At 46.0% G+C, this 18,483-nt stretch overlaps 1 protein-coding gene across 2 annotated transcripts in view; it reads left to right on the plus strand.

Moving 5' to 3' along the window:
- The window catches only part of SVEP1 (sushi, von Willebrand factor type A, EGF and pentraxin domain containing 1), a 1,018,759-nt gene that overhangs the window by 835,811 nt on the left and 164,465 nt on the right, over positions 1 to 18,483 (plus strand). For both annotated transcript variants that reach the window (XM_086962106.1, XM_086962105.1), the window contains one exon: positions 15,702 to 15,927. In XM_086962106.1, the coding sequence (XP_086818232.1) occupies positions 15,702 to 15,927 (226 nt within the window). The remainder of the gene's footprint in view (positions 1 to 15,701; positions 15,928 to 18,483) is intronic.

Consider the following 18,483-nt stretch of genomic DNA (forward strand, 5'->3'; position numbering starts at 1 on the left):
TGAGACTGTAAATGTCCCCCTGTCTCAAGATTAGAGGAGATTTAAATTGCTCCTTACCTAAAATATACATTTTATAGTTAACCTTTTTTATGGCCCCAGAAGTCATTTTATATGGATTTGAACTTCTCACTTTATCTCAACTCTCATAAGCATGAAAGATCATACCTTTCATACCATTGTATTGGATCATAATGGGACGTCTCAGGAGGGCCTAAACTACCTACTCTAAGATATTGTCCCAGAGCCTGTATATTTCTTCGGGACCAGAAAGTGCCCCTGTTAGATTTATTATAGGCCACTTTATCCTTATGGAGATAAGGACTACCAACAGTCCCTCCTCTTCCCCCAACTACTCGACCTTGACTTGCATCCCGGAAATCTCTGATGATACCCTCATCAAACTATGTAAAAAAGTCAAATCTGGTTCCCCTGCGGACCCCATGCGCCCGGCTCAATTCTTAGAGTCACTCAACTTCTTCCTACCGGCACTTACCGCTATCCTGAACCTCTCCTTCACTTCAGCGTGTGTACCATCTGCCTGGAAGCAAGCGTGGGTTTCGCCCATCATCAAGAAACCCACCCTAGACCCATCAAAACCGGAGAATTTTCGTCCAATCTCCCTGCTCCCATGGCTGTCCAAACTCGCTGAAGCGCATGTCAACAGTACTCTATCCCAGCACATGGTCAAAAACAACATTCTGGACCCATCGCAAAACGGGTTTAGACCAGGCCATAGTACTGAGTCTGCTCTCTTAGCCACCACAGAGCACCTCCGAACGATTTTAGATGCCGGTCAAAGTGCTGCCCTGATTCTTCTGGACCTCAGCGCGGCCTTTGATACGGTATCCCATGACATCCTTCTTAATCGTTTGGAGACTTTTGGAGTATCTGGTCATGCTTTGGATTGGTTCCGATCATTCCTCGAAAACAGATCCTTTCGAGTCTCTGCCCCTCCCTTCTTATCCAAACCCCACCCCATTGCACAGGGAGTTCCGCAGGGCTCTGCGTTGAGCCCCTCCCTTTTTAATCTTTATGTCCAGCCTTTGGCGACAGTGGCCAAAGAGTGGGGCTTGACATTAGTATCGTACGCCGATGACACACAGTTGGCCATCGCTCTCTAAGAAGGTCTTTCCAACTCATCCTCTAACTTCAAAAACGGACTCTCTGCGGTCGCCCAATGGATGACAATGAATTGTCTACAACTCAATGCCAGTAAGACAGAGGTGCTACTCCTTGGCAAAAACACCAGCCTCTGGAATGAGCACTGGTAGCCGTCTTCCCTGGGCACCATCCCCCCCCCAAAACCCTAGTGAAAAATCTGGGCGTTTGGATGGATGCGTCACTCAACTTTCAGGCCCACACCAAAAAAGTTGCCGGCACCTGTATTGGCCTGCTGAGGAGCCTCAGCCACATATTAGGCTTTTTTGACGCAAAAACTCGCCAACTCATTATCCAAGCCACCATCCTTTCGCGTCTAGACTACGCCAATGTACTCCTTCTTGGCGCCAACAAAAGTGAGATAGCACGACTCCAACGCGTGCAAAACTCTGCCGCTAGAACTCTGGTCGGCCTCCCCCGCAGGTGCTCAGCCAGAGCGACCATCAAAAAACTACACTGGCTACCCGTTGATTCTAGAATCAAATTCAAGACCCTCATTATGTCCTTCAAAATCCTCAAACTCAATTCCCCCCTCTGCTTCGACCACTTCTCACTCCCTACGCGCCGTCACGGAACCTAAGATCCTCTAACCAAAACCTACTATGCGTCCCACGCATAAAACTCTACCGCATGGGCGGCCGCTCCTTCAGGTTCCTTGGAGCCAAGCTGTGGAATGATCTGCCGCAACACATTCGCTCCATAGAAAACCTACCGGCATTCCGGAAAGCAGTGAAAACGCTTCTATTCCCTTTCCCGTAATTTTCCCTTCATCCTTGTTTATCCACTCAGGCTAGGATCTGGGTTCTTAGCGCCGGGACGCCTCATTGCTGGGACAGCTGTTTGCGCTCTACCAAAATTATAGAATAGAATAGAATAGATTCCAGGAATCAAGTAACCTTAACTCTAAGTCAGTGGACAAGGTGGGAATACTATGGTCACATAAATCTATCCTCATGATGTTAAAGTTCGAACAGAAGTTAAACATTTGATGTGTTACCACCATCTAGTCGATCAATAATTGACCACGAGGCGAGTGAAAAGTGTAAAAGGTAGGACAATCTTCTGTGAACCCACCATTCAAAAAGATAGGTTCATGAAATCTCAAACTTTCCAGAACTAATAGATCCCTTCTATATGTTCTAATCTTGTCCAGAAGCACTGCTACCGGAATAGACCAGACTTCATCCAATTCTGTGTTGTAAAAAGTCATACATAGGGATATCGAAACCTCGCCATTGAGATCTTCTAGAATGAGAACCAAGGTACATTCCTCTGATTGACTAATAATATGAATGAAAGCAAACATGGAGTTGACTAAATTCAGTTATCCTGGGACTTGCCTGGGGGAACATATAGTTTACCAGTAAAAAGGATGACAACCCCTCTCATTAGACAAGGCCAAATATAAACAGAAACATAAGGGTGAAGGGTGGAGGAATAGTTTCTGTCCTATCAATACTGTTTTTCAGCAAAATGGATATTCCTCTACTAGTGTGACATGGTACAGCTGATTTTGCTACACAAGAAAAAACAAAAAAATTATCAGGGGAAATCAGAACAAAGGGCCTCATTATGATGACGAATGGAAATGGGACCACCCGACTGGCGGTCGGCAGTCCAGACATGGAATTAGGATGCAACCGCCTTCCAGGAGGTTGCAATCTGTATCTTTTGCATTGTGGCAAGTGCTGTGGGCTGCAGCACACGCCGCAGTACAGAGGATACACTCTGTACACATCCCTGCACTATGTGTTTGGCACCTTGCAGTGCCTGACACATAGTGCAGGGATATGTAGGTGGGTACCATAGGTGCCCCCCAGGACCCCTGTCGGAGGGGAAAGGGCTAAGGTTGGCCGCTATGGGTCCCCAATGTTCCTTTCCATCTGCCTTTTCATGGCAGGTTAACCACAATGAAACGGCCGGCGGAAAGGATCATTGTAATTCCTACAGAGGTACCTGAGCAGGTACCAACACAGTTGTAGGGATACAAGTTCCTCCGATGGACGGATCCATACTGGCGGGCGGTCTCCCCGACCACCTGCCGTCTGCCATCCTATATAATGTGGCGGGTGGTCAATTTGGTACCAATGGTGGTGGGACTGCCATTGACGGGCTGACGGTGGCTGTCCCATCGTCATTGTATCGGGCCCAAAGTCACATTTCCTGCAGGCGTATCATTACGGATTAAAATACATTAATGAGTTTCATTTCAAGGTGGTTCGATCAAAGCCTGCCATATTCCAGGATGTTAATTTGCTAAATGTGTTACCTCCACTGTGCTGGAAGCTTTGCAATGTTCCTGGCACCTTTAAATGCACCTGCTACCCAACTCCATGTGGTTAACACATCCCCCTGTTCAAACTCCTGAGCTCCCAATTATCTTGGCTCCACCACTTTTATGAATTTCCTCCCCAAATAGCTACCTCAGAAATAGTGATGTCGTTGGGATAAACAGACCCCACCACTTCTTAATCATAAGGTTTTAAGGGAATATTCCCCTTTGGACTGTTACATTTGGGCGCCACCCCAGACTCTACACAAAAATCATCAATTCCCCTTTTAAAAAAGAACTCATCATTCTCCAGGAATAGCTTTACAGTAATACTGGAATTAAATGTAACTTTAGAACTAGGCAGTGGGGTGGAGGGCATGATATAAACATTAATCGCCATCACTTTCAAGGCCTCAATTTCCAAATGGGAGTGTGGAATAAAATGCCTACTCAAGACACCCAATTCCTGATTGAACAATATAACAAAATCCAACACATTCGAAATTGGAACTACATTGGCACCCTTCAATCCCCTTTTGGGTTACTAAACTCTGCCTCATGCCAATGCTGACTTTTATGTGAAGAATGAAAAAAGGGTGTACATCCCTATGCCAAGAGGGCAAATTCTCAGATAGAAGCTTTGTTGTAACCACCTCAGAGCCTCGCCTTGCCAAGAAACTTCTCTGCGGAACTACTGCAACCCCTGTGCCCCCTTTGCACCCCAACCCTCTTTTACAACTGTTCTTTAAAGGTGCCACATCCTCACACTCATATGAGTCTAGGGTGTCACATGCATTGTGGGTAATCAGCACAATTTTTTGAAATATGATGCAAGTGCCATGCTCCCCCACCACACCAGTCAACAGATGGGGAACTAAACCCATGGATGGGGTAACAAAAGATGGTGTTATCCTGTTGGACGAATTAGGAGGCACAATAGCATCAGATATAGTTGCAACTCTTGGTCTACGTTTCCCAATACGTATCTTGTTTTTCCTCTTTCCCCTGGACCTAATAGACCCTAAACTTCCGCTTAAACAATCCACCACCTGTGTATCCCCTTGAGTTACCATAGTTGGAGCTAAGGGGGGATCAATGATAGACCATACTAGGGAAGAGTGAATCATACCTAGATGGGTTACCCATTTTCTGAAAATATGAAATACAGGTAAAGATTTTTCATGCAACAAGGCCTCTGGTCATCTGAATTACTCCCCTGAAACAATTCCTTTAAGGAGTACAGCTAATCTTCCATTTGGTTTGTTTTAGATTTTACAAGAGCATGCCTAAAAAGGGAACCTTTTTTTATTTTTGGAGTTTTATATAGCGCGAACTAGACCCGAAGATCAGGTATCAGAACGCTTCACATGAGCACCAGTTTTGTTACAGATGGACACATTCATTTTTGTTAGGCACCTTCTGGCCAACACGGCCTTCCCACTTGTATGCCTACAAATAATCTGCTTGAGTGCCAACATCTTTAGTTACACCAGTGGCCACATAATCAATTTCTGAAGCTTCCAGATCCAATTTGTTCGCCTTATGAACTGACCTTACATACAATCTCTGGGATGAGAGTTGTTGAATCCCCAGAAGGATAGGAGATAACACATCCAGCACGGGATCAGAATTAGAAACTGATCTCTCTATTAGAGATAGAATAAAAGATAAGACTTTCTCAATACACCACAGTATTTCAGTAGGAACTCCACCTTCTCCCTCCCCATCCAGAACAGGAGGCAGTACGTTTTATTCTGCCCTTTAGGACATGAATATTTCATAATTCATTGAGTTCAAGGAGGCAAATGACCCCCTCAGGGGTGGGGTTCTGCTGTACAGTGGAGGTAAAGATGGACAGATGGGTGAACATTGCGGGGACTGATCCAACTTGCCCCCACCAGAAGCGGCAAAATATTTCAAATGTACCACACTCTGCCAATTCCTATCAAGCAGATCTAAGTTTGTCAGAGTGAAGTCTTCTGTAGCGACAGGCCCCTCTTCATGCCCATTACATTGGACTCAACTACGTTCTCCATGATGATTATATCCTTTAAAACTGGGGAGACATCTTCCAAACCATGGCCAAAGAGAGGGTGTTGGGCGTGGCCCTTTTTGCAGGGTCATCCCTTTTTGCCTTCCTCCTGTGTTGTTTCTGACCTGTTTTTGTTGGTTTTAGGACTCTGGGCACTTTACCACTGCTTATCAGTGCTAAAGTGCATATGCTCTCAGTGTAAATTATTGTTATGGATTAGTTTAGTGATTCCATGATTGGTATGTCTGCCTTACTAGTAAAGTTCCTAGTAAAGTGTACTATGTATGCCAGGGTTGGCAACACAAATGCTACTAGTGGGCCTGCAGCACTAATTGTACCACCCACACAAGTAGCCTTAAAAAAAGAACTCAGGCCTGCCACTGCAGTGCCTGCGCACAGTTTGTTAAACTGCCATGTTGTCCTGACAAGTGCACCTATTTGCCAGGCCTTACCCTTCCCTTTCTATGCACATCAGAGACCCCTATGGTAGGTCCAAGGTACCCCCGTGGGCAGGGTGCAGTGCATGTGAAAGGTAGGACATGTACTGAGGTGTGTACCATGTCCTGACATTGAAATAATCTCCATTTTGTTTTTCACGGTTGAAAGGCCATCTTGCCCATAGGACAGAATGGGGAGGCTGTGTAATATATTTCCAGCCTATCTTCCCAAAGGCTTAAGATAGAGGGGAAGTTTAGTATGCCTGAACTCACAATTCAATAACACATCTTTTTGTGAAGGTGGTTTTTGCATTGTGTGTTTAGAAACCACTCTATTAGAAGTGGCTGGGTTTTTGTGCTCTAACATTTCTGTTTGTCTCTGCCTGGTTGTGGATTAACTGTCTGGATCTGAAAGTGATAGGATCTGGGGAATGTCTTGACCCAGGGGAGGAGGTGAGACAGCAACAACAGGCCAACCTGCATCTGGAGTGTAGGGGGGAGGAGTAGCGCCTAGAGGTGAAGTGGCCTGGTCTGCAGCCATAAAACATTGGCTCCATCCCATGCTGAGTGATTAAGGATCCCGACCCCCACTATCAAAGGAAGAAGGTGTCACTGGCAGGGAGACACCCAAAACTGGTTTGGACAGGGGTCAGTGCCCCCTTAACTCAAAGACTTCAAATACATTTAGGGCTATAACTATGAGAGCTGAAACCCCTGAACTTTGGAATTGGATTGTTCAAGACTGAAAAGGATTGAAACTACTTTGTGGTCAAGAGGAAACTCTGCCAAGGAAGAAACAGCCGAAGAGACTGAAGGAAAGGACTGACCATTGCTGTGTGTTCTGGGGCTGGCCTGCAGTTTGCTGTTTTAACGAAGGAGGAGGCTTAAGGGACTTTGCTGGGCTGTGTCCCCCTGCTTGAAAGGCCTTTGCTGTGCTGTGTCCTGAAGTAACTTAACCCCAAGGACCCGAGGTGAGCTGGTTCCCTGTTGTGGAAACTCAGAAACACAAAAGTTTCCAGAAGTATAACAGCAACGCTGTGTGGATGTGCTTTTTGCAGCCTGTGACCTTCGTACGCCGTGCCCTGTGATCGTGGGCACGTGGAGTCCCAAGTGAGTCTCAGCTATGCTGAGTGCGTGTGCTTTTAATGTTAATGTTATATGTGCTTGTATAGCACACGGCTGCCCCAGCCAAGGGGCGTCCAGGCGCTTTCTGTATGAGAGCTTGGAAAATGACAGAGGTGGGGGAAGCGTGCTGAGAAAATACCGATTTAACAGAAGAGATGTGCTTTGATGGCTCTTCTGAAGGATAGCAGATCATTCAGACCTCGTATCTGGTCCATGAGGCCATTCCAGAGTTTTGCGGCCAGGTATCTGAATGTACGGCCACCCATCCTAGCTAGTTTGATGCGAGGAATGACCGCTAAGTTCTGTCCTTCAGATCGCAAAGCGCGTCGGGGAACGTAAGTTGAAAGGAGTGGGCATAGCATGGGGGGGAGGCAGTTTTTAAAATTTTGAATGCTAGGTAAAGCGTTTTAAAATGGATCCTTTTCTCCATTGGGAGCCAGTGGAGTTTTGTGCTGACGTTCGCCACTGACGTACGGCGGGGAAGTCCTGTCAGGGCCCTGGCGGCGGCATTCTGGACTCGCTGGAGTCTGGTTTTCTCTGCTACGTTAGCCCCTAGCAGAAGGGAGCTGGCCTAGTCCAGCCGTGAGAGGATGGCAGACTGAACTATCAGCTGGCGGGTTTGATGGTCGAAGAACTTTAATACTGGCCTAAGATTTCGTAAAATGCCAAAGCAGGTGGCCGCCACTTTTTTGGTATGGTGGGCGCAGTTCAGGGCAGAGTCTATCCAGACTTTTTATACAGTCTTTCGGCTCTGGGGGTTGGCCGAGGATTTCTGGCCACCAGCTGTTTCCCCAGGCAGCTGTCTTTTTTCCCACCAACAGAACTTCAGTTTTTCCTGCGCTGAGCTGGAGGTAGTTCGCCGTCATCCAGCTAGTGATGTCAACGAGAGTCTGTTTGAAGTTATGAGCCCCGAGACCATTTTTGTCATCAGTGCCACCACTAGCTGGGTGTCGTCAGCGTAGGACACGAGTGACATTCCATGTCTCCTGGCTACTTCTGCCAGAGGTTGAACGTACACATTGAACAGGGTGGGGCTGAGGGCCGACCCCTGGGCACTCCCTGCTCAATGGGCCATTCTTTTGAGAGAAAAGGGGGGGGTGGAGACTCGGAACGATCTGCCTGATAGGAAGTCCTTGAACCAGTCAAGGGCAGACCCTGATATCCCCGCCTCCTTGAGCCTAAACAAGAGCACCTGGTGTGACACCATATCGAAGGCAGCACTGAGATCTAAAAGAATCAGTGCTGCCGTTCCACCAGCGTCTAAGATGGTCCGAAGGTGTTGTGTCACACTTAGGAGTGCTCTCTCGGTGCTATGGCCAGCCCGGAATCCATGTTGCGACCTGTCCAAGATGGAATTGGACGTCAGAAACTTGGTCAAGATGGTATTTACATGGGATTCTGCAACTTTGGATGGCCATGGGAGGAGAGATATCGGTCTGAAATTTTCAGGCAGGGTCGGGTCCAGACTGGGCTTTTTTATTATGGGTGAGACCCAGGCTTGCTTCCATCTAGTGGGGATGATGGCTGTCGAGAAGGACAGGTTTATAATGTCTCTGAGGGGGCCGAGGACTGTCCAGCCTGCCTCTCTAAAAGGTTCAGGTTTAAGGGGATCTGCAGGTGAGCCAGATTTGATTTTATTGCAGATATTGAGGAAGTCTTCTTGATTGAGTGCCGGGATGCTAGGTAGATTGGGTCTATTTGGGTCGGTAGAGGGCGTGAGGTGGGGGGTGGTGGGAAAGGCACTATAGATTTTCTGGATTTTCTCCATGAAAAATGATGCCATGCTGTCACACAAAGTAGATGAGGTGTTAGGGTTATCCACTGTTTTTTTGGTGCTGAGGTCTTTGAGAACTCTAAAGATAGTTTTGGAAGCATTCTGGCTGCGTAGTGTGCTGCTCTATTTCTACAGATATTACGATGGTATTTTTTTGTGACTGGACATAACGGATTTTGAGAGCAGGATTGTAAGCTTTTCTCCATCTTCTTTCGGCTATTTTACATTCCTTTTTTTGCGCTGAGAGTTTTTTATTGTACCAGGGGCTAGATTTGTGGGAGCGCACCTTGATCCATTTAGCTGGAATCAGGGTGTGAAGGGCTAGGTTGATCCAATAACAGAATTGGTCATACCCTAGGTCAGGGTCATTGCTGGGGTGGGAAGGATTGGTTGTAAGAAGTGCGTGGAAATCTTCCAGGCGGAGCTTCCTCCAAGGTCTTTTCCGGACCTGCTGGACGGGTTTTGTGATAGGAACTTCCTTACAGGGTACTGCCATGACCACTAAGTAGTGATCGGTCCAGGTCATAGGGATAGGTGTTTCTACGAGTACATTGGTCAAATTCGAAAGAATAGGGTCTAAAAGATGACCGCCACTGTGGGTGGGGCCGCTGACCACTTGGCCTAGCTGAAAGGCAGCAAGGTCGGCTAACAGGGTATTGATCTTAGTGTATGCATTAAAATCAAAGTGGATGTTGAGATCACCGATGATGGTAAAGTTCGCGGTTTCGGTGATCAGCGACCATAAGTTCTCCAGAAGCGAGGTTGTGAAGCTTGCGACTGCTCCCGGTGGCCTATAAATCAAAAGGCCCACGAGGTTGAACTGAGGGTTGATTTTAATATTGAAGCGTGTACATTAGCAGTCTTTAATTTCCAATTTTGTTAGCTGACAGGTGAAGTGAGATTTGGCCATGATCGCAATCCCACCTCCCCTGGAGTTTCTATTCAGGGTGTAAGTGGTGTACCCTATGGGGGTGGCCAGGTTTATCACAGCGTCCATGTCATCCTGGAGCCATGATTCTGTAAGAAAAAGGATATCGAGGGAGTGGTTGGACAGTAGGTCGTGGATTTCCGAATAGTGTTTTTGCATCGATCTCACATTGAGCTGGCCTACTCTGATTGTAAAAGAGTTGGTTTTGATGGGGGGTAATGGCAGGGCTAGGGTCGGTAGGGCAAAGCCGCACGAGCATGCGAGAGGGTCAGTCTTGCGTGAGAGGTTATGTTTGACGCATTTACCATCAGGACACTTTAGGGTTAGTAATTCCTGTCTTGAGTAGGTTATCTTACCGCTCCTGAATCTTATAGGGTTCCTGGCCTCAAGCGCTTCCTTAGCGCTGACGGGCGCAGACGGGCTGGACTCTGGCTCGACCACGGCGCGCTCCCGCTCCCGGCGCGTCTACAGTAAGCGTCCGCTACGCGGAGCCATGACCTTCCCTTTTATACTGGCCACTGGGGTGCACTGAGGCTATTCCCCACCTAAGATGGCGGCCACGTTTCTGCTGCGACGAGGTGCCCTCAGCTCCTAATCAGCTGGGACAGCCCCGGTAAGTGCGGGAGTACGGGGTGTGGGGCAAAGTTGATGCCGCGCAGGGTGGGACAGGCGGGGCAGGGAGGGAACAAGTGCGGCGTAGTATATCAAGCCGAACATCACTGGGAGATTTTTTAAATCAGGCTGTCACACACCAGGTGGCCCGCAGCACGCCAGCAGCTTATCGCTTCAAGCTGAGTGGTGAATGTTCTGCCTACAAGTGCAAAGTGCTAGATGAGTACTCTGGCTACAAAGTGCATAGTGCAGGAAGGGTGGGGATGCGAGCGAGCGGTACAGCGGTACAGCGCTTAGAGGCTGCTAGAGGAGGAGACACAGCGTTTAGTAGATCAAACAGCATATCACAGGTAAAAGCAAGTTAAAACGATAAAAACACAGCTACCTCCCGGCTATTGCCTCAGGAGGGGTCCAAACATACAAAGCTTCATGCAGCCTGGGACCTTCGTGAGGATTGCCCTGTGATCGTGCACACCAGAAGTTCAAGTGTGTCTCAGCGACGCTGTGTGCATGTGCTTTTTGCAGCCTAGGACCTTTGTGAGGATTGCCCTGTGATCGTGCACACCAGAAGTTCAAGTTTGTCTCAGTGACGCTGTGTGCATGTGCTTTTTGCAGCCTGAGACCCTCGGAAGAATTGCCCTGTGATCGGGGCGCCAGTAGTTCAAGTGAGTCTCATCAACGCTGTTGCGTGTGCTTGTGCAGCCTGAGACCTTCATGAGGATTGCCCTGTGACTGTGCGCACCCGAGGCTCAAGGGAGTCTCAGCGACCCTTTGTGCGTGTGCTTTGTGCAGCCTGAGACCTTCCTGAGGATTGCCTCGTGACCGTGCACACCCAAGGCTCAAGGGAGTCTCAGGGACGCTGTGTGCGTGTGCCCTGTTGCAGCCTGAGATCTTCATTATCGTCATCGTCCCGGAATCAACCAAGTTGCGAGAGGCGGAGAGGAGAGCGAGGTCACCCCACCCCATGTAACGCGTGTCGGCGCCTGTGACGGGGTGCGGGCTCGGAGAGAGCTCTTGGCCTCTCCCCTTCTGGTAGCGCAAGCCTCTGTTCCAGCTCGTATCGCGGCCCGTATCTACAGCCACCACACTCTCCCCCTAACTCCCCTTTAGGACCCTGCCTGTTGGTGGCCACGAATGTCCATGAATGACCGAAAGTGTCCACAGTTAATCTAATTTTGACATGTGGGTCTGATCTCTAGTCCACTGGTGTTTCCGTCCTATGAGACCCATCTGGACCCGTCGAAGGGCCTCCCCAATAAAGTAAATGACAGTAAGTGCCAATACCGGAGAATTCTCCATTTCTCCAAAGCTTCACCACAAATGCCGCCAGCTAGGCCTGTTACCAAAGAAGGGTATGGCTCTAATCAGTAAGGCTGAGCCCTTTAACTATAACAACAAGAAGAAACTGCCAATACTGATGCCTAATTAAGTTTCTTAATATCTCCAAAATGCATAGACAACAAAACAATGCACTAAAATGCGCCTTAATCGCTATTTATTTCATACATTTTTGAATATGATTCACAAAAAAAGATTTACATTCTTTTTGTACAATAAATTCAAAATACACAGTGGGAGAAGGACGCACACAATGGTAAAAGAAATTCACGACATCCAATCATTCACACACACTTATCCATTTATACCTCATACCAGACACATTCAACCTAAAAGGTGCTAAAACAAGCAAAAAATCAATATATCACTTGATTAGCACAAGTAGCTGCCAAGAAACGTTCTCCTAACACTTATTGCTTTTACTTCTAAACACCCTATCCAACTCAATTCAATATGTACATTTATTCACAATAAATTATACAGGTTGGGTGTTTCATACTATTTTAAAGCAAGAAAACTGTGGCAAAAACGACGGTCTACGCGTTTCGAATCCCTTTCATTCCATGGGATTCTCCTCAGGACCAACAATAATCAATAGACTGGAGAATTTCTCCGTAAAAGTATCGTTCCAAATCCAGAAGTGTTAGATAACCACTTTAATAATTACAAAGTGACTACACTGGTGTAGCCAAACTACACTGGTTACCTGTGAGATATCGCATTCATTTCAAAGCTTTGGTCCTTGCCTTAAGAGCTCTCAACGGCCGTGGCCCGGCATACTTAAGGCACAGAATCAGGCTGACTCTTGCAACATGGGATCTTAGATCCAACCATCTTCGCCTTATGTTTTGTCCACATTTCCGTCTGGCTCGTACAGGTGGTAGGGCCTTTTCCGTAGCCACCTCCAGATTGTGGAACTCACTTCCAGGGGAACTCAGATTCCTTTCATCTGAGCCTGTGTTCCGTAGGAAACTTAAAACCTGGCTCTTCTCTCTGATCTAGCCTTGCAGAATTTTTCTGACTGACCCTCTCTGACTTCACATGTTTCCAGCGCCGGGACACCCCCGTTGGGGGTAGCTGTTCGCCCTCTACAAATTACTAAATAAATAAATAAGCGACCTCAAAGCGATTTGGACCCACTGTCGATCAAGATTGACGGCAGTTGCCTCCTGCCACGGCGTAACTTCGGGAGGCTTTCTGTCTGCTGTCCGTGTTGTTAAAGGCTGATTGTACGTCTTACAAATGTGCGGAATAGATCCTGTATAAACACGAAAAATTATGTGTGGCTGTATTATTGAAAATGCCAGTCTTGTTGACCGGAAAAGGTTTCACCCAGCTAGGCCTCAGCGGGGCTGGAGAGGCTGAAAGGACTAAAACGGCACGAGGTAAGAGATTGGAAGCTACCAAAGCAACTGGGGATAACCAGGGGACCAGGGTGCCAGATGATTCGGAGGGCAGAGAACTGGATATTAGGGCCGAGACTGTAACAGTAGCTGAGATCAGCACTGAGTGCTTAGCTCAGGGGTCTCCAAACCGGTCCTGGAGGGCCGGATCCCAGCCAGAGTTTTTGGATATCCCCATTGAGATATATGTAGTAATTTTAAAAATCTGGCATGGATCCGGCCCTCCAGGACCGGTTTGGGGACCCCTGGCTTAGCTCTTTCCGTACTCATCGTTCGGTACCGGTTTTGTACGCTCGGCACAAACAGCAACCCAACTGGTGCTCCAGAACTCCTGCATTCTTTACCCCTTCACCTGCTTCTCTCTTGCTGTTGCCGGCATACTTTCTTGGCGTATCCTCACCTCGCCTCGTTTTACTACCCAGAATAGGAAATGCATCAGCACATCATCACATAATAACACAGTTATTCTTTACAACAGCTTGAGATTGCAATAGTTTCCCATTAAAGCATTTAGATATCCATGGACTTATTTTCAACAATGGAGTCTCCTATTTCTCGTTTGTTAAAGACCAAGGGTCAAGGAGTTATATTCTTTCTGGGATCTTCCTCTAGTCTTTACTTAGTCGCAGGACTATGAGCCATTAGAGAATGTTATGTTATGTTACAGAATCTTTTAGAGTACATAGCTAACCAGAGACAGGCTTCTCAGCGCTAAACGTGGCATAAAAGATTTTTACTCTGAAAGTTTTCTTCTAGTGGCAATCCATACAGTAAGGGGATAGAGTGAATCAGGGCATTTTCTATGTCACTTAACTTATTAAAGAATCTTTGAGGGCCACATTTTTCTACAATTAGATCCATGGTTTATGCCTAGGCCCATTCAAGAAAGCAAGCAGTGTTACCATTACTTATCCCAAATCCGCTGTCTGAGGAAGCTTTAAGTTTACATCTGTTAGATGTGGGAATAGTGGAAAAGATATTTCTTCACAGACCAACAGAGTACATACATGCAGTCAGCTTACTTGTATTTTGGTACTTCAAAAAAGGGAATGTAAGTCATCCAGAACCAGTTTGAGTAGCTGAATTAAGTTAGTGAGTTCATTAGCCTAACAGCAGAGTGGTTGGATTTTATCAGGTCTGGTCCAGGCACGTTACACTAAAGGAATGGCAGCTTAATGCTCTTGGTGGGCTGGTATGTCAGTGAATAGCATTTGTAGAGTGGCCACATGGGCTTTGTCTGCTACTTTAATTTCTCATTATAGACTAAAAGAAGTTCAGGAAGATGATTTTTAGGGTCAACTAGTTTTGTTAAAAGTGGTGGTTACATAAAGCAGTTGTTTTGGGTTATGTGACTACTAACTGTTGTGTTTTTTGATTTTTGAGAAGTGTTCGCTATAAATGGACTTTGAACGCTGAACCTCTATTTTTCTGTGTGGTATGTTCTTCTGGCATTCATAGATCAAGATGATAGCGTGCCACTCGGGTATTGTCCATTTGACTGAAAATGGAACGAGGAAAGAGATGTGGAGGTGATATGCAGATTACCTACTGTAGTCTTCACTACTCTGATAATTCCTTCTTTGCACCATTACGTATGTCCCCCTCCTCTCTCACTGTTTAGCCCTCCATCATCGATCTGTTTATGGACGTATAGCATAGCATAGCATAGTTTAAAACTTTATTTCGTTTACAATGAATCATAAAACTATACACAAACAAAACGACACACGCAGTGGACATATACATAAAAATAAAATTTTAAATGTGTCAATAAATAAAAAATATCAGTTAAAAAACGGAATAAAAGCCACTGGTATTCACTGCACAATCACTACTAAAAATGTATAAGTATCAAAATCACACATAATACCTACATCTATAAGATATAAAATATCTCAGCACAGCCCCTCACACACTTTAAAAATTGTTATAAAAGGTCCCTACTAAAGTCATGGATTTATAAAAAAAACGAAGTGCATATTGTGGGAATAGGTTTTATGTTGTAGGGAATAGATTATTTGGAAGGGTAAATTAACATAGAAAAATGTTTGGAGAGTGAGGGTCAACAGCTGAAGTTGGACCTTTAACTCATTTTAGCAAGTAGCTGGATGAGAAGGAAAATCTGAATAAAGAAGATTCCCGGCAAATAATCTACACATTAGTGGTCTCAAAACTCAATGCATACTCCAAGCCAGAGTCCAATTCACAAAGATTGGTGTTTGACGTATTAATATAGTACTCTTGGTTTAATCATATATTTCAGGAGTAAACCAGGACTACTCCTGGCTCGGTTCTGGAATTCAGGAGTATTACAAGAGTAAGTCATGGCAAAATCTTGGTGATCCAGCCCAAAGTGTGTTCCATTATAGTACTGGGATTTCTGGATTACATACTTTGCAGAGGTAATTTCAGTAATTATCCACCGATAGCTGCTCTGTCTGACGAGTGCAATAATTACATTTTGCATTGGCCCATCACCCCTGATGCTAGTAGAAATATTGATGCAAAATCACAGCACAGTGATGAAAAGTAGGCAGATTCGCTTGTTAGCATTCCCCCTATGCATTTTAAATATAATGCCTGGTGTGTGTTCTTTTAGACTTTTATGTTTATGTTTTGCAGCTGCCTGGAAGGGTACGTGATGAGCACTGAATATAATTCCCAGACTTGTCAGGAAGATGGTCAATGGTCCACGGAGAATATTGTGTGCACTCCTAGAAGATGCTTTCCACCAACAAACACAATAACTGTATTGCTCTCTGAGGCTCATTTCTTTGTAAATGAAATAGCTGTACTGTCATGCACGGAAGGCTATGTGCTGTCTGGAAATGTAACTCCCACTTGCCAGGTAAAGACATCCATCTTTGTTTTTGTTAGTTGTGCTGTTGTGGATTGTTAATGCTTTGTGTGCTCTTTCCATCACGCTCCATGGGTATTTGGAAGTGGCCTTTAAAGGTCAGTATTGTTTGCTTTGAAAACTGGACGAAATGCTGACTCAGGCAGTTTACCATTGCCTAGGGTGCCAGAAAAAAAACATGTACCGAGCTATTCCAGTGTGCAACGAATCTCCCTTGTTATGACGGTTGTGTCAGTGTCAGCTAGCCCTAGCTGGCTGGGCTAGCAACACAGATACCACAGTGATCATGTATTTCATATTGTAGATTTTTGGGAAGCTGTGCCTATTTTCAAGATTATCAGGAGATGCTCCATTGATAGTATACTTATTTTCAGCATTTGCTTGTGGGGCAGAAATATATAATGAAGTCAAATGATTTATCCTACTCATTTGAGGACTCTGAATGCCAAAGAGCATTAAGGTAGCTGAATTAGACTATGTCCTATGGCGACTCCTATGATGGAAGTGTGGATGCCTGAGTTGTTGCAACCCAAATGGCAATCTACATCCATGTCTGTAGATGTATTCTCATTCTTGTGAATTGAGGAGATCCTTTCTGGTTTAAATTCATATTAGTTGTTCAGCCAGGGTTGATAGCCCTTCATAACTGTTATGATCTGGAGCTTTCTAGCCTCCTTCAGGGGATTGGTAACAATGGCAGTGGTGCAGAATAATAATAGACCTGAAAAATTACACATATATAAAATACTTCACAAATCATTAGAATTTATTTGGAAATTAGAAAGAATCTTCAACCAACCAAGCAATAAAGAAGACTGTTCTGGGAATGGAACTGGATTCAGCTAAGATGAAGACCTCTCTTATGCAAAAGAGGGTACTATCATTGAGGAACCTAATTTGCCTTTGTTGTGAATCTCTGGTAGTAAAAGGTATTAGAAATCATGACCAGTAGCGGTCGGTGGTGGGAGTGCTACGGAATACGGCCAAATACAGGCAAGTAAGTAAATAAATTTAAAAAACGAATTTCGTTGCGCACACTGCATCACCAAATTCGTGCAGTGCGCGCAACGAACTTCGTTTTATTTATTTATATGTTTACTGACCTGCATGTGGCTGTATTTCATAGTTTACTACCCCCCACCCTGCACCTCCCCGCCCCACATCACCGCCCGGCATGCACACCCACCACCGACCGCTACTGATCATGACATCATGCATTCCGGATTTGCCCCTTACCACCACTCTTGTACTCCTGAGAAGGTTCAAGTGAACCTCCATGCCTCGCATTCTCGCTCCCGATGGTTGAAGTCAGAGCCAATCCAGCAAATTGTCTCAGCATACCCAAGTTGTGGGGCCTTCTGGGACACGGAGGCAAAGTGAAGAATTTCTTGAGGCTGTGGTTAAGCTTTTCAGTCCACTTCTGACCCCTTCTAGCATGCATATGGGCCCAAGGGAGCCAATGGGCCCTCCATGTGGGATACCACTGTTGAGTTCTCCCTGACCACTAGATGGACCCTCTGTTCCCATCACCAGGCCTTCTATGGCATCCATACTGACACTGGCTTCATGACCCATGCTGTTTTCTGGGACGTTTACGCCGATTCTGACTCCATCAACAGTGGTAGATGAGGTAGCCATTGTGTAGTCTGACTTCGAGCCAGCGCCGCTATAAACTCCACGAGTCTGCGCTCAGTTTCAGCTGAAACACTGCCTTCCACTTATGACACACTTAGTTTCCCTCCTCAGCAAGGCAGATCCCACACTTTACGTTCATTATTTGGACAGATTCCGATAAAAATACAATGCAAGTGATGCAATTAACCATCATTACCACAGGGAAAACTGGTATGATGATTTCGAGGTTGCTGGTGCCCTTGGCACATCCCCTGTTTCCATCCTCATCTCATTCCCTGGACCTGCCACTGAAGAAAGAGTCTGCTTTGCCTTGTCATGTGGTAGCCAGCTGAAGTTTTTCACCTCCAACTCCCAACCCTGGAGGTCAAATCTAATGTCCTAACAGAAGTCCTTCAGCACTGAGCCCCTGCTGCCTTTCAGTGAGGCACCACCTGATACCCTCTTAGCGGCTGGACCAAACCTTGTTCTTGCCCCACAATAAATGACCAAATTGCAAGACACCACTGCCCTGCCACAGGTGACCATGTATTTTTGTCCTAGCACCACTCTCCTTAGAGCAGTGTATAAGCTTCAACTAGTCGGATGAACCCTAACAACTTCCGGTCTACTTCCTCGAATAGGGAGTCCAAGAGAGTGGATATCTTAGGAAAAAAGGCATATTTCTCTACTAGTTTGGCCTCTGGTCTGTTAATGCTATTTATCTGCTTGATCAATATTCCCACGCCCTCTAGGATTCAGCCTTTCAGGATGAATTGACCCAGGTCATTTAGGATGGCTAGGAGATGGCAAAATGTACATTCAGATGTGGGCTGGACACCATGGACTCCATCAAACAAGCAGCTTGCACTAGTGTTGCTATTCTTCACTATTCCTGGCTGCGAACAGCAGGCTTTTTCAGGTTATGCCCAATTA

Source organism: Lissotriton vulgaris, chromosome 3_1 (assembly GCF_964263255.1).
Source record: "Lissotriton vulgaris chromosome 3_1, aLisVul1.2, whole genome shotgun sequence".
NCBI lineage: Eukaryota > Metazoa > Chordata > Amphibia > Caudata > Salamandridae > Lissotriton > Lissotriton vulgaris.